Source organism: Hemicordylus capensis, chromosome 1, assembly GCF_027244095.1.
Source record: "Hemicordylus capensis ecotype Gifberg chromosome 1, rHemCap1.1.pri, whole genome shotgun sequence".
Lineage (NCBI taxonomy): Eukaryota > Metazoa > Chordata > Lepidosauria > Squamata > Cordylidae > Hemicordylus > Hemicordylus capensis.
This window is the reverse complement of record NC_069657.1, coordinates 304,764,825-304,792,419: the sequence shown is the minus strand read 5'-3', so window position 1 is coordinate 304,792,419 and position 27,595 is coordinate 304,764,825. Positions and strand designations below refer to the sequence as shown.

At 41.2% G+C, this 27,595-nt stretch overlaps 2 protein-coding genes across 6 annotated transcripts in view; one reads left to right on the top strand and one right to left on the bottom strand.

Annotated features, from left to right (window-relative positions):
- The window catches only part of B3GAT2 (beta-1,3-glucuronyltransferase 2), a 46,360-nt gene extending 20,688 nt beyond the window's left edge, over window positions 1–25,672 (top strand). Inside the window, exons 2-4 of the mRNA XM_053286766.1 lie at window positions 5,096–5,240; window positions 17,822–17,970; window positions 18,056–25,672. Coding sequence (XP_053142741.1) covers window positions 5,096–5,240; window positions 17,822–17,970; window positions 18,056–18,142 — 381 coding nt within the window. The 3' untranslated portion in view covers window positions 18,143–25,672. The remainder of the gene's footprint in view (window positions 1–5,095; window positions 5,241–17,821; window positions 17,971–18,055) is intronic.
- Window positions 18,620–27,595, bottom strand: part of SMAP1 (small ArfGAP 1) — a 169,703-nt gene continuing 160,727 nt past the window's right edge. For all 5 annotated transcript variants that reach the window (XM_053286762.1, XM_053286761.1, XM_053286763.1 and 2 more), the window contains 3 exons: window positions 24,795–24,960; window positions 22,418–22,746; window positions 18,620–19,612 (listed from right to left, as the gene is read on the bottom strand). In XM_053286762.1, the coding sequence (XP_053142737.1) occupies window positions 19,478–19,612; window positions 22,418–22,746; window positions 24,795–24,960 (630 nt within the window). In that variant the 3' untranslated portion in view covers window positions 18,620–19,477. The remainder of the gene's footprint in view (window positions 19,613–22,417; window positions 22,747–24,794; window positions 24,961–27,595) is intronic.

Sequence of the window (27,595 nt, the reverse complement as noted above, 5' to 3'; positions counted from 1 at the left end):
GATGACAACTGAGATGTCCTTCTGCTCTCCAGCCCCAATAGCTCTGTTAGAGAACTGGGAGCATGGCAGGAGGCGCACAGCCTTCTGTTGCACTTGTGATTCTCTGGATCAGTGGCAGAGTGTATAATATCAGCTCCCACAGGGCTGGAGTGACAAGCCTTTGCAAGCAGTCGACAGATGGGGGTGCGAATGGTACAGTGGACTATCATTTATTGTTCTAGGGCTTTTTAGTGAAACCTATGGGCCGGGGAAATAATTTTTGAAGTAGTAGAATTTACTGGAGATATTCATGTCCTCGGAAGCCAGTTGGGCTTGCATAGTACCAAGACAAAGGAAACAAAAGTGAAATGATGAGCTTTTCATAAAATGTTTTGTGAAGAAGTTGTGTGGGCTAGAAATTTTTGTGAATTAGTTTGTAAGGTTATACCACATCCACAAGACCAGAAAGGTTAAAAATATTTTTTTATTTTGTAATTGTACAGATTACAATTAAATGAATTAAGTGAAGAAGTGATCCTGAGGTGTTATATATATTTTTTAATCTGCTTACTTTTCTGCAAGAATTTAAAAGTATAGGAAACAAAAGAGATACTGTGTCCATTTGGACCCCTTCCTCATTACAGGCGCTATTGCCTCCAGAATTGCTCCCCATGCCAGTCTGGCTACATGAAAGATTTCTACCCAAGTCTTTCATGGGAACGCTATGTTTACATACCATGCAAGTGACAGACCTCCCAAGAAGGCAAGTATTGCTTGTGTTCATGTATAAACATGCCATAAGGATGAGATATGGAAGCAGAAAGTTCTACTCATTCCCAGACCAGCATGGGAGGCACTGCAGAGATAACAGCACCCATGCAGGTAAAGTACTTTTGGGAGTAGAGAATGCTTCAGATGCCTATAGCAGCACTAGGCGGCCTAAGTTGTTCTGATATACATAAATGTTTAAAATTAACATCTGAAGAGATGAGAAGCTTTTTTTGTTGGGGGGGGGAAGGGGAGAGAAGGGCAACTAAGGTATAGAAAGAGTGAATAAATATTTTTTCCCCTCCCTTTCCATAATAATAGCATAAGGAGTCATCTAATGAAACCAATTGGCAGGAGAATCGGGATCTCCAAAAGGAAGTACTCTTTCACGCAATGGATGGTTAACATCTTCCGCAAGATGTGGTGATGGCCACTAGATGACTAGTAAAGGAGATTGGACAAGTTTGTGGAGTACAGGTCGTATCAATGGTTACTAGTCTAGATGGCTGTGTGCCACCTCCGAGTTCAGGGGCAGTGTGCCTCTGAATGCCCGTTGTAGGGGAGCAATGGAAGGAGAGGTGACGTGCCTTCATCTCCTGCTTGTGGGCTTGCCAGGCATCTGGTTGGCTATGAGAAACAGGATGCTGGACTAGATGGGCCTTTCGTCTGATCCAGCAGGGTCATTCTTAGGTTCTTATATTTTCATTTTTTACTTTATTTTGTAAAGCTGTATCAGGGCAACTGTACTTAATTAGTTGAAGAGGAAAGCTAAATAATATATGAGAGAGGTTTGCTTGAATGCTTGGATTCTTGCATTTTATTGAGTACAAGAGGCTAGCTTAAATGATGCTGTAATCTTTTATGATGCCCTGATGGCAACAGTAGTTCCAAGGCATACAAGGCCTACATTTCAAATTTCAATGCAAATGGAATTCTGTACTATAAACTCAGTCTTTTTTTTTTAATCACCTAACGTAAAGGGGGAAGCACACTCTGAGGCAAAAATTTGTTAATCATAATTAACCTTTATGACATAATGCTCATGACAGGCATGTGTGCTTCCAGGAAACTGAAAAACTTACTGTTGCCTTTCCTTTGCGTTCCGATAGAAATCTCAGCTGAAACCCGCCTGTATACCTTTTTATAGGTGTTCATGTATGGCTATGGATAGACAAGCATTGTAGGTTTAACCCTAGCTGATCTTCTGTATCCATATCTACAGCTATACAAAATCAAAGCCATTTATCAACATTCTATTGTGGTATAGCATGACTAAGTAAGAGAACTCAGGCTAGGGTAGCACAGATTGGATTCTTAATTACTGGGATCACAAGAGGCAGCTTTGCCCCACCCAGTGGTAGCCTTTTCACTTTCCCTCCTATAACTAAATGGCTGTCATTCATTCCCTGTAGGGACGAGCGAGATGGTGCACTTAGAGACAAGGTGGTGGCCGGTGAGGTCAGAACCTCCATACCATTCGTGGCATCAAATGGCCCAGCTACCACAGATGAGAGACACCATGGAGGGGAACAGAGCTCACAGACATAGACTACAAAGCTGACTGCAAAGGAAGGTGTACATGCTTCAAAAGTGGCCCCTGCTGTACCTCATTGTATAGCTGTACAGGCTTGTGTTAGAAAGTTATCATTTGTCTTTGTTTTATTTCATTAATCCATTGTTAGCTTTGCCACTTTAAGTAGTTTGTTGTATTTGAATAGTTTCACTCATAATTTATTCATAAATGATCTAGGAGCTGGGGCATTGCTGGCATTTTAAAAGGTAAAGAAAAGGGGGCACGCTTCCCTCCTCGCCCCCCACCCTCCCTGAAGGCAGCCACCGACACCGTGCCCCACCCCACCACAGCAGAGATATTCAGAGTGAAAAGGGGGGGATTTTGCATGCCCCCCATCCCCTCAGTGGCAAAATCCTCTTTGCCTATAGGTGGCAAAGAGGTTAATCCGCCCCTGTTGGTGTGGCTACATTTGAAGTATTGTGTACAGCTTTGGTTATCATGTCTTAAGGAGGACACTGTAGAACTAGAGAAGGTTCAGAAGAAGGCAACCAAGATTATCAGGGGCCTGGAGTGCCTTCCTTATGAAGCAAGGCTACAGCATCTTGGGCAAGGAGTAAAGAGAATGGTTAGAAAGAAAATCTCCCCCCACCCCTCCACACAACACTAGGACCAGGGGTCATCCCATGATTTATTCGATTTATTTGTTTATTTGATTTATTTATTCATTCATTCATTCAATTTATTTATTTATTTTTATTCGATCCCATGAAACTGATTGCCAGGAAATTTAGGACTACCAAAAGGAAGTACTTTTTCATACAGTGTATAATTAATCCCTGGAATTATCTGCCATGGAATGTGGTGTTGACCACTAGTTTAAAGGCTTTAAAAGGGGCTTAGACAAATTCATGGAGGACAGGTCTATCCTAGACTAGTCTGAGGACTATAAGCTACCTCCAGCCTTGAAGGCAAGATGCCTCTCAATAGCAGTTGCAGGAGAGCAACAGCAAGAGAGAGAGCATGCCTTAGGCTCTTGCCTGTAGGCTTCTCAGAGGCATCTATTTCACACAGTGGCTCACAAGGATGCTGGGCTGGATAGGCCTTGGACCTGATCCAGCAGGGCTGTTCTTATAAACACTCAATAGAGCAGTATAGTAATGAGAGCATTGTTAATTATGAATAAGATTGTTTTGGCTCAATTTCTGAAGAAATGTGTCTTGTTACAAATACTGCTACTCAATTCCATACAATAAATTACATAATAATTCCATACAATAAAATACATTCCGTAGAATTTTTATGACATGTTTCCATTTTAAATCACTATTCAAATGATGCTGAAGAATTTTAAGATCATGACCCATTATTTCTGTGTTTCCACCATATTGGAATTTTATTCACCATATTGGATTTTTGGGGTGCCTAAGGCTACTTCTAGAACAACATCTGACAGCACCTCTGTGAATCTCAGGTCTGCATCAATGTTTCAATGATTCTGATGACATCTAGCATTTTTTATTGCACCACCATGTTTATATTTATTCTTTATATCATATTTTTATACCGCCTGATATGTACATCTCTAGGCAGTGTACAAATTTTAATATTAAAAATCACAGATTATATTTTAATATTAAAAATCACAGATTATCACAGGGAGCATATTCCAAAGTCTTGGGGCAGCCGCAGAGAAAGCTTGGTCCTGAGTTGGACCTGGCTTTCTATATTTAGCCACCATATTGGATTTTTAGCCACCACATTGGTTTTTTGGGGTGCCTAACATTGCTTTCTAAAAGCATAAACGTCTGAAAACTTTTCTGCCAAATCTTAGGTCTGTATCACTATGATTCCAATGGTATTTAATAGGAATGTACACAGACCGAGATGTGCACTGGTTCTGCACCAAACCAGTTTGGACAAGATCCAAATTGGTTCAGTGCCACAGGAAGGGGAACGGCAACTAGGTTTTTTTTTTAAAAGACGAGCAGGTCCTTACCTGCTCTCTGCTGCCACATGCAGCGTCCTTCTGCAATGGTGCTGCCCCCAAGAACCCATGTGTGGCACCAGTGCACATATGGCATCTGCACATCTGCAGGGACCATTTGTGTGATCAGCAACACCATGTCAGCCACTATATTTTAAACAATGGCAATCTTTTATTGGGAAACAAAATAAACATATTAATCTATCTATTTAATTCTCTAAGGCATACCCATGGCTAATCCCATGCGTGGCAGCTCTTGTGAGAGTTCAGAGAGCTGCCGGATAGGCTAGCCATGGGATGGTTAGGAGAGCAGCAGGACAAGCGGGAGGACAAAACGGTGGCGGGACATGCACCGTGTGGGTGGGCAAAACAGCGGGGGATAGGCGGGAGGATGGGCGGGAAAAATGGCGGTGATGGCCGCTGGGGAAGAAGGCGGGGAAGGAAGAGGGCGGGAGGGAGGGAAAGAGAAAACAATGGTGACGGGGGAAATGGCAGTGGAGGCGGGGGGGAGGCGGAGGCAGGGCGGCTAGAGGCACAGATGTGCTGCGCCCACCCGAGCTAGTATGTATAATTATCTTTATCATAAGATAGTCATTAAATTGTGCTCTTTTTCTCTCAAGGTGGTTGTATATTTGTTTTTATATTGAACCTGTTTCAGAAGTATTTTGAAAATGTGAAGAATCATATATGTATAAATTATAATAAAAACTGAAAAAAGTTCTCTAAAGACGGGATCAAGGAGGAGAGGTTTTGAACAGGTGTAAGCAGTCTTGACTGCTTTCATCAGCCCAGAACAATGCCTGTGGGTGAGGGAACTAGCTTGAAAGTAATTCTCTGCCTCCTTCTTGCAGATGCGCACAACCCGCAAAGTGTCTGTCTGGCCTGTGGGGCTGGTGGGCGGACGACGCTACGAGCGCCCTATTGTGGAGAAGGGCAAGGTTGTTGGCTGGTACACTGGCTGGCGGGCAGATAGACCTTTTGCCATCGATATGGCAGGTGAGTAGATTTAGAAGCTCAGTTAGATGATATTCTGTTTCCAAGCATGTTGGACCTTACATGGCCTGTTTGTCCTAATGAACAAACCAATTATAGATGTTTGGAGGCATAGTATACACAGGCATGCAAAACTCCTGTCTTGCTCTGGGGCATACAAAAGCATTACCAGATTCACTAGGATCGTTGTGAGAATTCTACGTTAACCCCCCCCCCCCAAAAAAGGCTTGTGGTTCTCAAGACTTAAAGATAGGCCCTAACAACGCAAGGTTTTTTGGGGTGTTTTTTTTTTTTAATGCAATCATCATGACATCTGGCCAGCAGAGGACAATCTTGATGACAGCACATTACTTTGCAAAGATTCCCTTTCATAGACCACCCTGTGTGTATTAGGAAGGGTTTGGTGTGAATTAAAAATCAGGATTAATCAACATAACCTATGAAAACCTAATCTGTAGTTAGCAAGTAATACATACCCCAGCATAGCTTTAAGTATGAATTCATATGAAATCGCAGGAGAAGAGTGAGCCTGGATTCCATTGGGGAGATCGATAGATCAATTACTACAAACTACTACTACAAATATTTATATACTGCTTTTCAACAAAAGTTCCCGAAGTGGTTTACATAGAGGGAAGAGATGTGAACAGATTGTACACAGAAGAAAAGGGGAGTGATCAAACTGAATACGGGAGACTGGATATATGCAGGATGATGGGAACAAAGGTTGGAGGGCATGATTATAAGGGCTGTGCATTTCAGTTTCCATAGTAACCAAGAACAGAACGCAATGATGAATGGCAGGGCATTTCATGGCATGTGATTGACAGCTGGCAAGTGAGGGATGTTAGACTTCCTTACTGAGCATCTTAAAGTAATATTGTATTCATAGAATTTATACAGTCTTGAAAGTTGGCAATATTGTTGGAAATTAGCCAGTGCTAAAAGTTACAAAACTTCCTGCATGAACATATCATTTATCCTTCAATCTTCTCCATCCCTTATCTAGTCAATTCCCTTTTAAACAAGTGTGTACTTATTTATTTCATTCATTCCCCGGTTCAAATCCCCACTTGGTCATGAAGTTCATTAGGTAACCTTAGAGCTTAGAGAGGAGAGCTGGTCTTGTGGTAGCAAGCATGACTTGTCCCCTTAGCTAAGCAGGGTCTGCCCTGGTTACATATGAATGGGAGACTTGATGTGTGGGCACTGTAAGAGATTCCCCTCGGGATGGAACCGCTCTGGGAAGAGCAGAAGGTTCTAAGTTCCCTCCCTGGAATCTCCAAGATAGGGCTGAGAGAGATTTCTGCCTGCAACCTTGGAGAAGCTGCTGCCAGTCTGTGAAGACAATACTGAGCTAGATAGACCAATGGTTTGACTCAGTATATGGCAGCTTCCTATGTTCCTATGTAACCTTGGGTCATTCACTCTTTCTGCCTCACTTACTTCACAGGATTGTTGTGAGGATAAAATGGGATGGTGGTGAGGAATCATGTACACCACCTTCCATTCTTAAGAGGAAAGGTGGGTTCCATCCTACCCACTTTATCCTTACAACAACCCTTGTAGGATAGGGGAGGTAGAGAGAGTGAATGACTCAATACTGATTGTTAACTACTACATCATGCTGACCCTCCTATTAAAACTCTTAATAACAAAACTCTCCCATTTATTTGAATTTTATATGGCATTTTTGTTGGAATGCTTGACTGAATCCCTTCTCTGCACCTACGTTAATTACTGCAGACAGGTAGTATCATTCCATGAACAGCACACTGCAAAGGAAAACAAGCCCTGTAAGATAGTTCAAAATGCTACTTCATCACAAAATAAATAACTTTCTGTTGGTTTATGTGAAATGAAGGCTGGGGTAGTTTATAGACAGTTTGAAAAGCCCTGCTTAAGGGAGAATTCAGCAACCACCATTGCCGCTAATGGGGAAGGCAAAAAAAGCTCCAGAAATTAATCTCCTCAATCTTCAGCTGTATATTTAATGACTGCAGAGCTCTGTCTAGCTGTTGGCCTGTATGCTTGGCCGGTCTTCTGCGAGTACTCTGTGCATCTCAAGTGCTGGCTGAATTGCTTTGGATGTATTGGCAGCTATATTTCTGCTCAGATGTAAGTGTCTATATTTCAGAGAAGGCTGTTTGCCATTGTGTGTAGTAGAGAAGAGAAAGAGAACGTAGATGGCACATATCGCATGACCTGTTTTTCTTTTTGTGCTAGCAGATGTCATTTTCTTCTGCTTAAATATTGTATAATTCCCCAAGTGGGAGTTAGGTGTTGTGGGGCAGTCAGAAGTTCTCTGAACCAAAGCCAGTTTACGTCTATCCATTTCCCTCCTTTCTAGATTGAGGGACTGCCTGAATTCATTATTATCAATTTAGTTTTGGGTGTGTGCTGGTACATTTCACACAATGGTACAATGATAAGTTAACCTTGTAAATACAGTTGTGCAAATCCACTTTCATTTGGATTCCGTGTGGGAGCTAAGATAAAACCAGAATGAATGTAGGTTGTGGACATGCAGCAGTCCTTCACAGAGGTTTCTGTGTATGCATGTTGAGCAGCTGTGATTGCTTATAGCTTCTCATCACATATATACCGACTGCACATGTAGCAAAATCTCCACTTTATAGGATTGTTGCACATTAAAATCTATTCTTCAGGGTTCACATTAATTACATATACAGTTCCTTCTGTATAGTAATTTAAGGTTTGAAGCTGCTTCAAATATTATGACGGAGTTTGAGGACACTTGGCTTAAAGTATGCTGATATTTCATGGTCTAAAGAGGTTTTGTAAATGCAGACAGTTTAAAGATGCTCAGACTTGGAAGTTATTTGGACTCTCAAGGTAACAGCTTGATGGAGAATAAAGGGCAGCTGCACATCTGGAAGATTAATCCCAGCATTCAAATCCATAGAGTCTCATTGATGATGTGCTGTGGATGTGGTTCCTCATGGGCATTCAGAGGCCAGACAGAAATGGCTATAATTCAGTGGCCAGAGTCAGTTAATTCAGCAACACAAAACAAAAGGCTTGTCTCTCTAGATGCCTAATCATGCACTCATCTTGAATTAATGTGAACTTAACATGCATCAGGCCTCCGGTGTTGACATGCCGCACTGCTGAGAATTTGCTTAACGCCTGAGCTACTGTGCTTAAAACTCTCCCAGATTGAAGGGCCAAACAAATAGCATTTCAGTTGATATCACTACAGAACAGTGGACAAAAGTCTCCTGTTAAGCAGGGTTCCGATATTGCAGCTGTTTCATGTGAACAGAGCTTGTTTGCTGTGCGCCTTCATTTACCCGTCTTCCTCCTGCCTTTGGCCAGATACAAAAGCCAACTTTCTGCCGCCTTAGATCCATTTTACCTGCTGTTCTGATATACCAATGTGCTGAAAAGAAAAAAGCCCCCCCCCCACTTGTGAATGTTTTATTCTAAAATAATGGCCTGCTGAAGACTACAACCCCACTCATCCATCATGTGAGTCAGCCTCATTAATCCAATGTGTGGTGTTGATGCAAGAAAAAAGCAAATGCACAGGAAATCCAAGCCCAAAGCAAATTGTTCTAAGAATCCATCTCCTTTATGTCTAGTGCCAGAAGTCCCTGGAAGAGACACCACTAGAGGCTTGTGACTGCCACTGATGTCCCACCTTGACTAGGGCAACCAGTTCAGCAGGCAGGAGAAGCCAACAAGGTGTGGCCATTAGGAACTTTGTTTGAGACTTTTAATTTTGTGACAGTGTCCCCGATAGGGAGGTATACTTGCTCTCAAAACGATCAATTCTAGCACACGCATGTGAGGTTCTCTCTGCCTTCCCACTTCTCATTGCAGAGGGGAGCCTGACTCATCCACTGCCCAGAAAGTTGCTGCTTCTGCTTCCAGTTGGCTCGGGTTTCCTTATTGTAATGGGTTTGAAGTCCAAGCCACTCCCTCCCCATTCCCCCATATTTTGGCCCAGCGTGCACCCAGCAATTTGTATATGGTTGCTAAAGCAGCAATGTATGCTGTGCATTTCTGGTTCTAAAAAGCATCAGGCAAATGCCGGTGCTGCTAACAATCTGGGTGTAGATCAAATAGTCCTTGTATAATCTCAGGAGCATCGCTGACACTGCCTAGTCATGCTTTCCCCTGTCAGAGCTGAATAAGTGGTGAACATGGCACAGCTGTAGTGAAGAGAGACCAGAGGGACAGACCAGCACAGAAGCACTTGATGCACCATGGCTGGCGTGTGGACTCCACACTAGCACTGCAGTGCCAAAGGCAATCTCATCCATCGCTGTACAAACTGCTATGTCAGCAACCCACCAAATGCAGTTCTCCTCAACTGGTGCCTGCTTGCCCAATTTCTCCTGTTGTGAACTCAGAAACAGTGACATATTTTAGCTAATACAGTTTAATGCAGTGTTTATTTTCAGACCAAAAGCTACAGAAAATCACAGATACAGGGGAGCGTACAGGGAACCTTCTGCTACTTTGTCTGCATTGCAAACATCTTCTTCACAAGATGCCTCAGAAGTAGTATCTATAATCGGTGGCTTAACTACTCTACAGTTTGATCAAAGGGAAAAATGAGTATGGAATACAGAAATAATAATCTAACTTTCTACTAGCCATTTGTTTTGGAAACTGACATGGTAGGTGCTGTCTTCTCCTCCATCCAATACCTTTTAGCTTGATTTCATTAAAAAAATGTTTCACTTCAAAACAGGATAGATAAATGAGTGTGTATTACTTTAACAGTTTAGATTTCATTTTAAATAAACGTACTGCAGAGCAGGAAATCCTTAAATTAGTCTTGCAAAACTTACAAGCCTGTCTGCATATACATATACGCCTATGCCACTCACTTGTAGCCCAAAAGGAAGAGAGTTCAACTTTTATACAGGTGAAACTCAGAAAATTAGAATATCGTGCAAAAGTCCATTAATTTCAGTAATGCAAATTAAAAGGTGAACTGATATATGAGACAGACGCATTACATGCAAAGCGAGATAACTCAAGCCTTAATTTGTTATAATTGTGATGATCATGGCATACAGCTCATGAAAACCCCAAATCCACAATCTCAGAAAATTAGAATATTACATGGAACCAAGAAGACAAGGATTGAAGAATAGAACAATATCAGACCTCTGAAAAGTATACAGTGTACTGTGCTTGATTGGCCAGCAAACTCGCCTGACCTGACCCCATAGAGAATCTATGGGGCATTGCCAAGAGAAGGATGAGAGACATGAGACCAAAGAATGCAGAATTGCTGAAGGCCGCTAATGAAGCATCCTGGTCTTCCATAATATCTCATCAGTGCCACAGGCTGATAGCATCCATGCCACGCCGCATTGAGGCAGTAATTGCTGCAAAAGGGGCCCAAACCAAGTACTGAATACATATGCATGCTTATACTTTTCAGAGGTCCGATATTGTTCTATTCTTCAATCCTTGTCTTCTTGGTTCCATGTAATATTCTAATTTTCTGAGATTGTGGATTTGGGGTTTTCATGAGCTGTACGCCATGATCATCACAATTATAACAAATTAAGGCTTGAGTTATCTCGCTTTGCATGTAATGCGTCTGTCTCATATATCAGTTTCACCTTTTAATTTGCATTACTGAAATTAATGGACTTTTGCACGATATTCTAATTTTCCAAGTTTCACCTGTACATAACAGCCCTGCTGGATCAGGCCCAAGGCCCATCTAGTCCAGCATCCTATTTCACACAGTGGCCCACCAGATGCCACTGGGAAGCCATAGGCAAGAGCTGAGGGCATGCGCTCTCTCTTACTGCTACTCCACTGCAACTGATATTTAGAGGCATCCTGCCTCTGAGGCTGGAGGTGCTTTATAGCCCTCAGACTAGTAGCCACTGATAGACCTGTCCTCCATTAATTTACCTAAACCCCTCTTAAAGCCATCCAGGCAATTCGCTGTTACCACATCTTGTGGTAGAAGATTCCATAGTTAATTATGCATTGTTTGAAAAGGTATGTTGTTTTGTCGGTACGAAACTTCTTAGCAATCACTTTCATGAGATGGCCCCTGGTTCTAGTGTTATGCGAGAGGGAGAAAAATGTCTGTCAACTTTCTCCACACCATGCATGATGTTATAGACCTCCATCATGTCTCCCCGCAGTCGTCGTTTTTTCTAAACCAAGGAGCCCCAGGTGCTGTAGCCCTGACTCGCGAGGAAGGTGCTCTAGGGTCCTGATAATCTTGGTTGCCCTCTTCTGCACCTTTTCTAGTTCTACAATGTCCTCCTTCAGATATGGTGATCAGAACTCTACGCAGTACTCCAAATGTGGCCGGCGTATGAGGCTGCCTTAAATTATGTAATCACATTTAACAACATGCCGAATCTGTGAACAGCTAGCAGACTTCAAATTCTGCTTTTCTAAATGAAAAAGATGTTTGAAACATTACATAAAAGTAATATGCTGTGCTAGTGTGCTCATAGGCTGTTTTTAGTGAAAGAGGTGGCATTTCTGGGATTAAGCATATTTCTGTAATGTAGTTAGATAACTGTGCATCTAGTCTGACAACCCCCCACCCCCAACTACTACCACCACAAAACAGTTTCCACTATGCCAGCTTCTCACCAGATGCTCCTCACCCAATTCAGGGTTGGTTCATTCCAGGGATACAGCCTCTTATCCCCACCGTAGTTCCTCATCAGCTTGGGCTATTGCTCCTATTTTGAAGGTTCACTTTCTAGGATATTGCCTTGTTCAATAGTCCTCAGCTCTTCTCCCCCAAATATTTTATTTATATGGGGGTGGGGAGCCATATAATCCCACCCCTGCCTTACTGCATCTGATTCCATGTGCTCCAACAAACACAGGTGGGTTCAAGCAATGTGTAACCCAAGATTCAGGCAGCCTCCCTCAGCCCTAGGAGTGCATACTTCCCCTCTCATTGCTGCCTGCATACCTACTTTTTAAAATAGGGTAGCATATGGTGAAATTGGTGGGTTCAGAAATCACAACTAATCTTGGCATATCCTAAACTACTTGCTCTGGGGAGTCCAAGATCCCAAACTAACTCAAGTTCAGATCTCTGATATCTCTGAAGCAAGCAGATTGGGCTATGTCAAGAATGGTGGATTCAGACATGGGGATGTCTTGGCAGAGCCTACCCTGTGTTGTGAACTACACCTGGTTTCACACTCTGTATATGCTCAGAGGGAAAGAGGGAAAGTCACATCATACATAAATTGAATTGGTTCTTGGAGATGGTGACCATGTAGGATCTGGGCACGCAAGCAGAGATAGGAGGAGACACACTCAGAAACTTCAGTGGGCTTTATTATAGCAAGTTGCTCATCAGGATAAAATTCAAACAGGTCATCCAAATTAAAAACATGTTTCCGATTCAAGATGCAGTGGTTCCGCTCCTATCTCTCGGGTAGATTCCAGATGGTGGAGCTTGGTGACAGTTGCTCCTCAAAATGGGAACTGTTATATGGAGTCCCCCAGGACTCCATTCTGTCACTAATGCTTTTTAATATCTACATGAAACTGCTGGGTCATCAGGAGATTTGGTGCTGGGTGTTATCAGTATGCTGATGACACCCAAATCTACTTCTCCTTTTCATCTTCAGGAAATGGCACTCATTCTTTAAATGCCTGCCTACAGGCAGTAATGGGCTGGATGAAGGAGAACAAATTGAAGCTGAATCCAAGCAAGAGAGAGGTGCTCATTGTGGGAGCTCAGAATCTGAGGGCTGAGTTAGATCTTCCTGTGCTGGATGGGGTTACACTCCCTCAGGAGCAGGTGCACAGCTTGGGAGTACTCCTGGACCCAGGCCTCACCCTGGTATCTCAGGTGGAGTTCTTTCTATCAGCTTCGGTTGATTCGACAGCTGCGCCCATTCCTTGAAGAAGATGACCTCAAAACAGTAGTGCATCAGCTGTTAACCTCCCCACTCGACTACTGCAATGCACTCTACATGGGGCTGCCTTTGTATGTAGTCCGGAAACTTCAGTTAGTTTGGAATGCGGCAGCCAGATTGGTCTCTGGGGCAACCCAGAGAGACCAGATTATTCCTGTTTTGAAACAGTTACACTGGCTACCGATATGCTTCCAGGCAAAATACAAAGTGCTGGTTATTTCCTTTAAAGCCCTGAACAGCTTAGGTCCGAGTTATCTTAGAGAGCGCCTTCTTTTACATGATCCCCACAGCACGTTAAGGTCATCTGAAGAGGTCCATCTCCAGTTTTATTTATTTGATTTCTATACCACCTTTCCAAATATGGCTCAGGGCAGTTTACACAAAGAAATAATAAATAAATAAGATGGATACCTGTCCCCAAATGGCTCACAATCTAAAAAGAAACATAAGATAGACACCAGCAACAGTCACTGGAGGTACTGTTGCCACCGATTCGTCTGGTGGTGACGCAGAGGCGGGCTTTCTCTGTAGCTGCTCCTGGGCTGTGGAATGCAGTCCCGGCAGAAATTCGTAATTTGAGATCATTGCTGTCCTTCAGGAGAGCCCTTAAAACCTACCTGTTTGACCTGGCCTTCCAGGGTTTTAAATGATTGACTGTTTTAAATTGTTGCCTTGATTTCCAGGGGTTTTAGCTGTTTAATTGGTTTTATTGTATTTTAATAGTTTAATTTTAATTAACTTGTTTTAATTGTTTTTATCATGCTGTAAACCACCCTGAGCCATTTTGGAAGGGCAGTATAAAAATATAAATAAATAAATAGTGCAATGTGCCTAGCTAACACATGTATGTGCAGTCAGTAATTACAGCTATCTAACAAATCCTAATAAAACATTTAGAGAGAAGCAGAGAAAGGAGGGAGGGCTTAGGAGAGGGATGGCAGTGATTCATAGGCAAGAGAGGAGGGGGGATCAGGCTGCGCTGTGTGTTGAATAGGCATCTCACCAGGTTCACGAAGGACTTGTTTGTTGCTGGAGCTTGGAAACGATGCAGGCTTCAAGCAGTCAGGCAGGCTGGTGGTAAATGCTCAGATTAAAGCAGAGATAGAGAGCACCATGGCTGGGTAGTCTTGACTTTTCATGCACAGCGGAAGTCACTGACGGTTCCTATCTATGGAGAGAATTCCTGCTCTAGCCCCACAGCTTGAGCAGCGAACCCTGGGATCACTCTTGAGCAAAGATCTGCTGGTGGGCAAAGCTTGTTGATTTGCCATGGCCAGAGACCCCTTTTTATAGCAGCTGGCTCCCATAGACCTGCAGTAGGAGTTCTTTCAAGATAGCAATCTCAGTTCTGGATCTCCAAAGTGTCAGTCGCTCTTATAACATTTCCCTCTCATGACAAAACAGTTTATTTGTTAGACAGTTCAGAGCAGCATCCTCTGCATACTGTCTTTTTGTTGTCAGGAAGCAGTTTGCTCCTCTTGTTCTCGAAACATCTGCATTTCTTAAGTTGTTGGTCTGTCTTTGCCTAAGAGGCAGGCTCCTAGTGCTTCTTGCTCCAAAGAGTGTTAAAGTCAAAAGGAGTTGTCTAAGAAGGAAGAAGCTAAGCTCTATGTGTGAGACAGCAATTAAATTACTTCTTGTGTACATCTACTTAGTGTGTGATTCTAAGAAAAAGAATGTTTAAAATAACAGCCTAGGGGTACATGCTTGAGGCTAGTTAATCAATGCATTTGACTAAGGCAAAACAATATAGGTGACATCAACATAAGCATTCTGTCAGAGGAAGGGATTAACTTCCAACTTGTCTTCTAGGAGTTAATCATTTCACTCAGAGTTGAGTGGGGCCTTGGAACAGTGTTTCTCTCAATGGAATTGCTGGCAAAGACACACAGGCCTCAGCCTGACCTGCTGGGCTATGAGTTCTGGTCCAATATGAGTGGCCTGGGCCATAACACCTGCAAAGGAAGTAGGCATGGGGATGGGAAGGGGGAGTGAGCGCTCCTGGGAGGCCATGTGAACCTTGGCTTCTGCAATAAGTCTGAATTTCTCAATTGTATCCCATCTGCAGCTTTATCTAAAAAGCTGAGATAAGAGTGGTCTCTATGGACCACACCCATTACCCCTTCTGGCAACTTCTTTGTTTGTAATGGAACAGCATTCTCTGACAGTGGAAGTGACAAAAGAAAAGTGCTGCAGGATCTTGAAGATTATTAATCAGATGGATGCAGCAGGCTACTAGAAAACTTTTTCTTTTCTGAGCTACACTTCAACCCATTCATTTCTATAGCCAGCAAGCCGTTCCCGTTTTGCTGCTAAATTTTCCCTCAAGAAAGGCTTGTTTGGTTCACTACAGCCACAGATGTTCTAGATAAGTTGACAGCTATAATTTCAAACCAGTTTTAAGGAGTTATATTTACCTTCCAGTAACCAAAGTTGTTCTGCTTTGGTTTTGGTTGGACATCACAATTGCCCTTCCTTAAAATTATTATTCAAGGATATTAGCTGTATATTCAGTCAACTGGAGATTATCGGTCAGTGAAGTGTCTAGAAGTAAATATCTAACAGAAACGTAGACCACATGTTAGCTGCTTAAAGTAGCTTGCATAGTATGCCTTTGTGGCAGTATCTTGAAGATGTAATCTTATAGAATCCCTTAGCTCTGAGCCAAAGTGATTTATTTTTCCTAAGCAAGATTAGAAAGTGCTGTGCTCTGAAGTTTTAGACAGAATTGAAATATAACTTGAGCTCAATTTTTGCCACCCCTTCCACCAGGAGGGAAATGTTCACCTGCACCTTATTTTGAAGTCATACTTTAGTTGCGAAGCCTCTGCCACTAAACAGGATCAGTAGGTAAACCTAATAAAATGTGCTGCTTTCAGCACTGCAGAGTTTTATTGAAGACCAACTTATATTTCAGACAGGCACTCTGACCACTTTCAGAGCCATTCAGTACAGAGTCTGAATTTTCAAATTGCTCAGTTCAAGGTGGTCCTGGTAGAACTAACAAGTAGTTTAACTGATTTGGCTCCAGGGTAACTATAGATCAATGGGGAAATGGCACTCCAGTCATTTCAACACACTCACTTGAAAGCAAGTCCCAATGAATGCTTCAGGATTGCCTTTAAAGCACAGCATCCAGACTGGAAGCAGAATTGAAAGAAAGCTGAGCTCACACAGGGGTCCTCCCATTCATAGAAAGAGCTTCTGCTGGTTATGCACACTTATTCTGAGTAGCATCCAGACCTTTGGTGCATAATCTTAACTTCTGAGAATCTGTAACTCACCTCTCCTAGGATGCAAGTTCTCCCCCTGGCAGCATCTCAGCTTTACAGATGGGCTCAGGCTGGTTATTAATGAGGGAACATGACCTTATGTTCTGTATCACAACTGAGCTGTAGATGGTAGCACCAGAAACAGGTCCTAACCTGAGCCCTGCCTCAAAATAAAAATGATGCTTGTGTCCCCCAACCCCCACTTTTTAGAAACATTTTGTCACATTAATTTTTTTTTGTCCCATAAGCCTGCTTGCATAATGTAGAATATTGTGGCACAAATTGTATAATGTAAAACAAAAAATGCAATTACAGGAGGTAACCAAAATACTCAGAAACGTGATGGCTAAATTTAATCTCCCTTAAACTCATAAGCAGCATAAGGAATTAGAAATATTTTAGGCATTCTTAAGACACAAGCAAGAGAAAACCTGAGTCCAAAAGATAGTGAGTTTCTATATATCCTGATGTTTTAAGACAAACTTAGGAACTGGCAATAGGTCAGCCGAAAGGATTACAGCTAAACATGCTAAGAAAGAGGTTTCTAGTGTATGTAATACTTGTAGAATATTTTCACAAACCTTGTTCCACCTCTCACTATGTTCTAGCAAATTGATTAAAAAGCCACTGAAATCATCCAGTGCTAAACATTTCATGTCATATTGTACTTCAGTGGCATCTCTTGCAACAAGTGGGCTGATTTCCTGAGAGGGAGAGAAGTAATCTGTGCAACATTTAGCCAGTTTTGTCCATATCCTAGAACCCATTCCACATGTAACGTGAGTCTTGACACACACAGTTAGGGGGTATCCACATTAATAAGTCCACTCAGTAAGAATTGTCTTCAGAGCCTTTTTAAAACAAGTGCTGTGATCAAATATAAATTCTACATTACTCTTATCGTGAAATGGAAATAGAGAATCATTTATAATATCAATGAAAAACTAGTTTGCATACAGAATTCATTAAGTTGAGTTTATTTTGCCCTCTAGTCAGCAATTACATTCACTTCAGACTTTAATTTTGAGTTAATTACAAAGGTGATGACTGGGGAAGGAAAAAATGGTCCATATTCCTTTTAAATTTCACCATTTCCCAGGAGGCAGGCTGTTCATCAAATTCCACCATTTACATTATATCAAAATGTATAAGGAATTCAGAGATGAGGAGGAACATAGCAACTAATTTTTGAAAGAAAGACAAAATGGCTTGTAGCATGAAAAATAAGTTGCATAAGTTATGAGGCAACCACACAAGTGAAACTGTATTAACTGCTTTACGATGCTAAACATTTAGGGTTTTGTTTACAAAATGCAAGTTAGTGAAAAAAAGATTTCTAAAGCTAACTGAAAGAGATGAAATGTTTGTAACTTTGGTTTAATTGTTTAACAAAATTTGCTTTCTAAAGGGTTTGCTGTGAGCCTTCAGGTGATTTTGTCCAACCCTAAAGCAGTATTCAAACGTCGTGGATCACAGCCTGGGATGCAGGAATCTGATTTTCTGAAACAGATAACCACAGTGGAAGAACTGGAGCCAAAAGCCAACAACTGCACAAAGGTATTCATTTTATAGTTTACTCTCTTTTACTCTAATCACTTGTCTTATAGTTATAACCAGAACTATTTTTCTCCCAATTTTTTAGGTTCTTGTATGGCACACTCGAACAGAAAAGGTAAACCTAGCTAATGAGCCAAAGTATCACCTGGATGCTATCAAAATTGAGGTATGACCTGTAAGCATAAAATGGGACACATCAAAATTAATGGATGTCACAGTTATGCCTACCAAACTCAGTTAAACATTCAAACACCGTACAGTTTGCTGCTGTGCAACAACATCCTTTACTGGTCTAATGAAAGACTTCTGTGCAAACAATCTGTCTGATAAACTCAAGTCAGATGGCTCAAGATGTACGTAATTTGTCTTCACTTGTTTTGCATGTATCTCTCCAATCTTGCTTTAGTAATTTTAAGAAACTATTTCAATTTTAGGTTGTTGTTTTTTTAATGGAAGACACCCAGTTACATGCAGTGGAACATTTAAAAAGCAACTGATCAAAATCAATGTAAAATTTCAATTCATTTTTCCATCCATAATGCCAGTTGCCAGATTATTTATGCTCAATGTTTATTTGCCCCAGAATTAAACAGCTTTGTTTTGAAAAACAGTAGACAAGATGTTATAGAATGAAACAGTCACACAATGGTCTATGGATTTCTTTCTTTAATATAGGGAAGCAACAGCTTATCAATACGAGGCACCATAAAATGTAAACACAATTACTGGCATAAACCTGGATACAGCTGTAAAGACAAAAAATAGACAATTGAGTGAGTTACCCTGTATGTATGTTGTGTAATATATATTTTTAAATTAGTCCTCTGTACATACATATGTAGTCAGATTGCCTATTTTGAAACAAGAAACTCAAATAGTTCGCTAACTTCTAATTTAAAGAAAACTGATGGAGCCACAGTGACATCCAGGTTTATCTCTCTTTCACTATCTATTGTCCCTGTTCAGCACATCATAGTAATATTACAGTGAGAAGAATGATGAAACAAAATCAGTTACACAAGGAAAAACATTCTTCAGTAATACATATACACTCTTATTTTATATGATTAACATTTGTTCATACAGTACCTTCTACGGGATTCCTGGGTAGTTGGCGGAGAGGGCTTTACATATTAGAGATAGTACTAACATGATAACTATTTCCCTTATATGCAAACGTTTGATCTATTACTGATAAAATAATTTGAGTATGTAGTTGGTCATGTAGCTCTTCTGAAAGATATGATTCATGAAATCAAGTGTACTGTAAAATGAGAGAGCTGCCGATGATAGGTGTTCTCAACCTGCTTTTCACTACATCAAAATTTAAGTCAATACAGACCACAACACGGTCAGTTAAGATTACTTCTTAATATAAACAATTCTGTGAGGTTGAAGAAGGAGAAAGGAGGGAAAGATATATGTACATGGACAGACCCAGGAAATTAAATGTTTGTGTGCACGGAATGTCAGGTCTCTAATCTGGATGAAGCTTCTATTGCAATTTTCATTTCCAGAGTTGTGTGCTGAGAGTCTGGCCCGAGGAACTTCCAGTCCATCCTGCCACTGTATTGGGGGGCTGGCCAAAGCCCATCATATTGCTGGAACTACTCAGATTCATTCCAGCCATTTGCTGATTCATCTGTGAAGTGCATACAGAATTCTAGTCAGTGTAAAGGTAAAGTGTGCCATCAAGTCATACAGATGTTCATATACACAAATTCCATACTAAAATTCAAATAGTAAATAAGACCCAAGTTTAATTTAAAAGAAACCAGCCCACTATACCAAATTCTGTCTCAGTAAAGGACATATATGTTCATAATACCTATTATTCTGATCACAGAAATAGGTTCCTTTCAAATAATGAATTGTGCTCCCAGAAATATTTCCTTTTTAAAATATAGATTCCAGCTTGACTGACCAATACTTTTAAATAAACTTCTGGTTTCTCAAAGCAACACAACTAAGTTAGAAATATATGGTTTTGCAACTAGCATAAATGATTGAAACACCCCAAAGTTTTCATATCTATTCTAAATCTTGAACTCCTTAATACTGTCTGTGTGCAAGCAAACACAGAACCTAAAAGCTTGAAGACATTAGCTTGAGAATACTAAAATCCTGTAGTCTGTTTTGTCTCCTCATTGCAGAGTCGTCTTGAATATTTTAGCTTCAAATGGTAGAGAATGTAGCAATCCGAAGTGTAGGGCAAATAACAGTTTGAATTGATATTTATAGTAATGAAGATATTTTCAGATGTTAAAAGTTTTCTGCTTTATGCAAGAAGCTTTTCTGCCAAGAAGCCGTATCAAGCTGTATAAAGGGCCAATAGATAGGTTACCAGAGTGGAGCCATTTCCATGTGGCTGGGTGCCATGTCCCTTTGGTAACACCCACAGTAAGCAATCTAGCGGTTGGGTGATTGATGTTGCAACTTCCTATGCTAACAGCAGTTATGTTGGCATAGGAATTACCTTGCCCAAGTAATTGCTTCCTACAAACATTACCACAGAGGATGGGATCCAGCCACGTGGAAACTGTGCTCACACTGCTCTGGAAACATATGGAATGACCCTTTATTACAATGTAAAATTTGCATTCCCGTTTTAGAGATTGGGGCACCCACAAGTTACTGCTTTTTATTCTGCTTCACATTAAACAGAGCTGTTAGGCCACTTATGGCTCTAGTTCTCAAATCTCATAATTTTAAATGCTTTTTTTTCAAAAAGCAACTAAAAATGCCATTTTGCAATAAGTAATTACTATAGATTGTGGTTGTAGGAAATGTGCTAAAGTCTAGGTGATTTTATTCCATCATTCCTAGACCATTTAGAAAAAAGTACTGGGGTGGTGGGGCGGAGATTTGCTAATATTTTATATATCATTCAAGACAACGATGCATTACCTTGTAAATGTCATTTGATGCATAACAGACTAAGAAACATTCTAAATTATTAGGAACTAAGGTTGTTAAAGCCATTCTTGTGTCATGCCATGTTAGGACCGTTAAACTGTTTCCTTTCCTGAAAGCCTTCTACAGCAGCATCATATTGATAATTGAACTACCCTTTGGAAAAATTATTTAATGATAGCTAAGTCCTTATCCCATTCTCCCCTCCAAGTTTCCACTAGACTAGAGCCTCTTTGTGCTCTAAAGGTTTTATGGGACATGCTTGTACTTTCCTTCAGTAACGCACAGCTGGGAGTGACTGATGCAGAAGTGCATATGCTGGTTTAGGAAGTGGACAGTCACATCACATTGTCTGCAAAGGGGTTTATAGCTGCAGCGAGGGGCCACAGCCAGAAACGGGCAGAATAAGATGATTTCACAGGCCACATTAGAGTTCCAAGCTACGTGCTAAGCACCTTTGCTCTAGCTGCTTTCCACACCTGCTAATTCTTGATTCAATTCAAGCTACTGATCAGCTCACCAGCCCATACATTTGAGGACTTGTGTGCCATCCTAGGTAATTATATTCTTTTGTAAGCCAGTGGTTATCAAAGAGTTACCATGGGCCTGTTCGTAGGAAGCTGCCTTATATTGAGTCAGATCCTGGCCCATTAAGCACAGTATTGTCTACACTGACTGACAGTGACTCTCCAAGGTTTCATCCAGTCCTACCTGAAGATTGAACCTGGAACCTTCTGCTTGTCATCTGTGTGCTCTGTCACTAGTTATGGCTGTATGCTCTTCTTACGTTACTGCAGCCATGTAGTTACTGCTCCCTTGGCAGAAACCCATACCACACTGTAGGGAGCAAGCAGGCAGATTGTGCAATAGGCCTCCCTCTCTTGTCAATGTCACCAGCCCCAAGCCATAGGATTGTTTCCTATAGATGTTACTGAAGCAGTGTGGGATCCAGCCCTAAGAGACAACCATGCTGCTCTGGCAACTTAGTACAGGCCCTATTGAATAGTTGTCCTGATTCTTAAGCTTACAGGGATCTTTAAATCAGAAATAATTTGTTGGAAGCTCATGATATGGATCATGAGGACTTTAGGCTTAAACAGATACAAATAATGCAAGTTTACAGCTCAGTTTACTTGAAATGCTAGTGGCACGACTAATTTACAACTAAGACTTCACTCTATATGAGCAAGTATTGCAAAATTAAGTTTTGAAAACAAGATCAAAATGTTAATTACACATTCTTTTGGATTTTTATCTGCTTACCTAGAAAACTCTTAGTGTCCCGCCCTCCGATTGTTAAACTAAAGCCAAAAGTAGGACCTTTTGGTTTTTTTTGATCTAGTTTACTTTTTATAGCTTAAATGCATCACTTAACTAAACCAATGTCTGCTCTGATACAATCATCCAAGATAATCACAAATCTGGCAGAGGCTACAGACTTCCTGAAATAACCCCTTCCTAGTATGTGAAATTCAACGCTAATTCACCAAGTTCCTGCCCTCCCATGAACAACAACAAGAAGAAAGACTCCCACCTGAGAAAGGTTCCATTGAGTTGGCTGAGTTGGCTGCATACCATATTTATTTTGTGCTGGGGCTATCTGCCCAACCATAGTTCCTTGGGGTCCAACAACATTTTGAGGAAGTCCTAAACCAGCAGACTGTGCTGGGACAGAAAAGCCATTCGGCATGCCTATGCCCACCATCATGCCTGCATTCTGTCCTATAACAGGCACCGACTGTCCCATCATGTTTCCCATCATTCCAGGGGCTGCAGGCACAGGCACTCCCATGGCAGGAAAGCCTTGAAAATGACTTGATGATTGTGCAGGGAAGGGCATAGGTTGCTGGCCCATGAATACACCTAAATTGTGTAGAAGGGAAGAGGAAAAGGAGAACACCTTTCATTGTAGTAACAAAGACTTACATTCTAAAGACTTAAATTCTAAAATTCTAAATTTAAACTGCAAGAATGCTTTTGCAAAAGCATGCTTTTCTACACAGAACTTCAGTTACATTTGTCAAAAAAATGCTAAGCAAGAGAGGAGGAAGCAAAGTGGCTGTGTTGCTGAATTACACTCAAGATCCACTCGGATTTTTATTTATTAGCGACAAGCTCCACATTCTTAAGAGGAGGAATTCTTTTATACCAGAAGTGTAGGGGTGCAAATTCCAGAGGTCTAGCCACAGGTGACTGGCCACTATGTTGCTGAAGAGGATAGGAAGCAGGCTCTCCTTAGCCCCACAACACTCCCAGTGTGGAGACACAGGACTGGCCACTGCCTTCACTGCTGCCTCTTAATCTTTCTCCCTGCTCCAGCTTTATCCTATTTATCCAAGCTTTATCCTCTCTAGCAGCTGCTAGAAAGAAATCAAGGGCTGGGAAAGTGACAGAAAAATGACTGCAAGCCACTTGGCTTAGTCTCAGGCAGGCCATTTGTGAGTTATGTAACTTATTTTGGCTTCTGGTTTAGCCTTTAGAATGTTGCCTTCCCCTCCATCCCCCCCCCTCCAAAAATAATTCTTTTCAATATAGAAATGTTTTCCCCCTGCATCATAACCAACCACATTATTTATGTGCTGTTTCTAGTCAACAAAGTGGCTTAAATATTAAAACAACCCAAATAGGTAGCAATAAACACAGCAGTGAACAACATTATACTATAGAACAAAATGCTTCCTGGAACAAAGCAAACAAAAAAGCCTTTGCTTGATCTCTAAAAGCAGCCAGAGAGGGGGCCAGTTAGATCTCCCTGGTTCAGGAATTCCACAAATAAGTGCCGTCACTGAAAAAGGCCCCGTGCCTGATATCCACCAATCAAAATTCTGTCCATGGCAGGCCAGAGAGCAGAGCTTCTGTGGTAGATCTTAAAACTCATAAGCTCATATGGGAGAAGGCTGTCCTTTAAGTAAACTGGTCCCAAATAGTTTAGAAATTTAAAAGGTTAATATCAGCACCATGCATAGAGCCCAGAAATTTATTTTTATGAAAGAATGAGATTAGGAGTTTCACTAGTGCTCTCTCTCTCTCTCTCACTCCCAAATAGAAATATGAAGGCAAATTCTTCAATGTTCACCCTTCTCTCTAGTTGTCTTATTTTTTTCATTTCCCCCCTTTCATACCAAATTCTCCTCTCAGCATTTCCATTGCTTTCTAGTATCCTTTTTGCGCACAATCCTCTTCCTCTTGGCCCTTTACTTTCTCCACAGCTTTAACATATCCTAAATCCCCCTCACACCTTCTTTTTTATATTTTCCATTCCTTCCCACATTTTCAAAAATATTTTAACTTCACTTTCCCTCTTTATATTCTTCCCTTCTCTCTCGTCAGTGGCTCTACAGAGCTTAAACTCATGCCAGGGCTCCCTAGAACTCTGCTCCAGAAGCTCCTTCAGTAGTGGAACACAGGTCTGGAAGATGGCAGTAACAACCAGAAGGGTAGCAACCATATGCAGAGTCCTTTTCTCTTATCAATGAATGAATAACCAGCAGCTACACAGGGGAGGAAGGTCTCCCCAGTCAGAGGCCATCATTTTCAGTTAAGCCTGATTCCTGGCATCTCTACCTGAAAGCAAGGCAGCAGGATGGAAAGGGGGAAAACAACAAAAGAGAACAGGAAATCTCATCTTACTAGCCTGTTCAGGACTTTGCCTTATGCCACAATGGCTTCTAAGATTTGAAGAAATGTTTGCACCTAGGAATAAAAGATTTAACTAACAGTTGTGTGAACAGCTGTAGCACTCCAGGATCATTCTCAATCTTGAATAATTTTGTTCTTTAGACTTCTTAGATTTTAGTTTTTCCACTGCACAATGGGGAAAGAAAGCTTGTGTTGTATATACTTTTCAGAGAACTGCCCCACCCCCAACCTACCTATTGTAGGTTTGAAAAGCAAACTGGAAAACCAATTACCTGGAGGATTTTGCTGCGGCATGGTCCCTGTGCCATACAGCGACAATATGGAGTCTTTGGAGAGCTGTTTCTTTGCTGACTCTTCCAATTTTGTTTGTTCAGTGAACAGATCAAGATCTCCAGATGCAGCGGATAAAGTGGCAGCTGCAGGGTTAGTGGAAGCGCTCTGGGAAATAAAGGTCAAAAGGACACTACTGAAAGAAATTACTAGTGGAAGTGTTAGCTGAAGTGGTGTGCGCCTTTTCATTCCTAAGCTGAGCAAAAAGCAATTTAGTTATGAGATTAGTACCGAACTTGCCAATTACTGGTGCCAAACATCTGAAAGCACTGTAAGGACAAAGTTTTAATGTTACTAAGACAAAAAACTAGGAACTTTAATACTTTATACATGTTTCCTCTATAGGTTGTTTAAATCACAATTACACAGGGTATGAAGATTCATCAAGAAGCTTATGCAGTGTGAAGCAAAATTAGGGCAGCACCACACTTCATGGAGGAAATGTGTCTGCTACCTGTACACTAATGTTTCCTTCAGTAAGCATATAAAATATGGAAGCCAGCCACATGCCTTTAAGAATCTTGACTGGTCCAGGGTTTTCAGACATGTATACATGGATATGTCTTCCCATTTCCTCTGCATACAGCCATGTTACACCAAAGGAACTAAGTTTGCTGCGTAAGCTGTGGAGCTACCCTTTGATAGAAATCAAACTCAGAACTTCTCAGGATACTGCAGGATGGTGTCTTATAAATGTGCCCTTTTCCACTATTACTACAGAGTACTTGTATGCAGGATTGTAGCTGACTTACTGTATGTAACATACCAACTTATTTTCACAATCTGCCAGCATTTACCAAATAAACACAGAACTGCAACATTTCATTCTCTATTTTGTCTGTTATGCTTTTAGATAAAGGTTACAAACACATTTCATCAAGATGGCACCTTCCAGAACGTATTCTACATGGGATGCACGTATACCATGTACTTGAACACTTGTTTATCTTCTCCATTCTCACCTCAGATTCTTGGTTACTTTATTTCCTTTAATTCCTTTCCTATCTTCCTGTAATGTTGCAAGTACTCTCCTTGCACTACAAGCTTTCCAGATAAGTGAAGTGAAAATTTTCCACAGAAGATACAACACACAATTTGCTTAATCTCAAAAGCAAGACAAATGACAGATAATTCCATTTATTGCTGGCCTACAAAGCTTCTCTAACACAAGGTTTAAAGGGCGAAATAATTCTGCCATGTGTAATAAAATATCATCTAGCTTAGCTTTTATGTCTCTGTTTTTTAGAACAGGTATATACATTTTCTGCATCAGTTCTCCATCTCATAGAAAAAGATGCACCAAAATTTAAAGAAACCTGTAAGTTGTAAGCGTACAGGGGGCATGAAGGAAAATTTGAAGTATTTCTCAAAATATTCCACCAAGAAGCTCATTCTAGCATTTTTACTGTCTGCATTTCTTTTACTAAGGAGTGTGTTTCCTGTTTTAATGAATCTGAACATACTTCAGTGACTAAGATGACAGAAGTAGTTGGATATTTTTCTATGGAAAAATATACTCCAAAACATCACGTAAAACTCATCTGTGGCTAGTTTATAATTTCTCTCAAGTAAACCAATACAAAGTTTGTAAGATAATTTGTTACCAGCTGAGCTTATCCTGCTCGGCTCCCAGAAGCCTCCCTGTTACAGCTGCATCTCCAGGCTTGGAGATTGTACTTTTGCTATGCTCAGGAGCTGCACTGCAATGTGAGTTCTCAGTTTATGATACATGGGGACAAGTTATGATACATAGGGAGCTGCAGCAGGAAATCAGGGAGGCGTCAAGGAGAGGCAGGGCTGTAATCATGGGTGACTTCAATTACCCACACAAAGACTGGGTAAATTCACAGGTCATGACAAAGAGGTCAAATTTCTAGATACACTAAATGACTGTGCCCTAGGACAGTTGGTCTTGGAACCAACCAGAGAGAAGGCAACCTTGGACTTAATTCTGAGTGGCACCCAGGATCTGGTGCGGGATGTCAGTGTCATCGACCCTTTAGGGAACAGTGACCATAGTGTCAGCATACATGTGGGGAGAGAATCACCAAGGAAGTCTAACAGACATTTTGAATTTCAGAAGAGGAAACTTCTCTAAAATGAGGAGTATGGTGAAAAGGAAGCTGAAAGGGGAAATCAGGAGAGTCACTTCGCTCCAGAGTGCATGGAGTTTACTCAAAACCACAATACTAGAAGCCCAGTTAGATTGTATACCCAAAAAGAGGAAAGGTACCACTAAGTCCAGGAAGATGCCAGCATGGCTACTGGGTACTGCCAAGGAAGCCATAAAAGGGAAGAAGACTTCCTTCCGAAATTGGAAAGCCTGTCCAAATGAAGAGAACAGAAAAGAACACAAACTCTAGAAAAAGAAATGCAAGGCAACAATAAGGGAGCTGAAAAGAGAGTTTGAGGAACATTTAGCTAAAAGCATCAAGGGGAATAACAAAAACTTCTTTAAATACATCAGAAGCAGGAAACCTGCCAGGGAGGCGGTTGGGCCATTAGACAATGATGGAGTGAAAGGGATTATTAAGGAGGATATGCAGGTTGCAGAGAAGCTAAATGAGTTCTTTGCGTCCATCTTCACGGCAGAGGATACTGAGCATATACCTGTTCCTGAACCAGGTTTTTCAGGGATGGCGGCTAAAGAACTGAGCCAGATAGAAGTGACGAGAGATGATGTTCTTAACTGTCTGGAAGAACTGAAAACTAACAAATCACCAGGGCCGGATGGCATCTACCC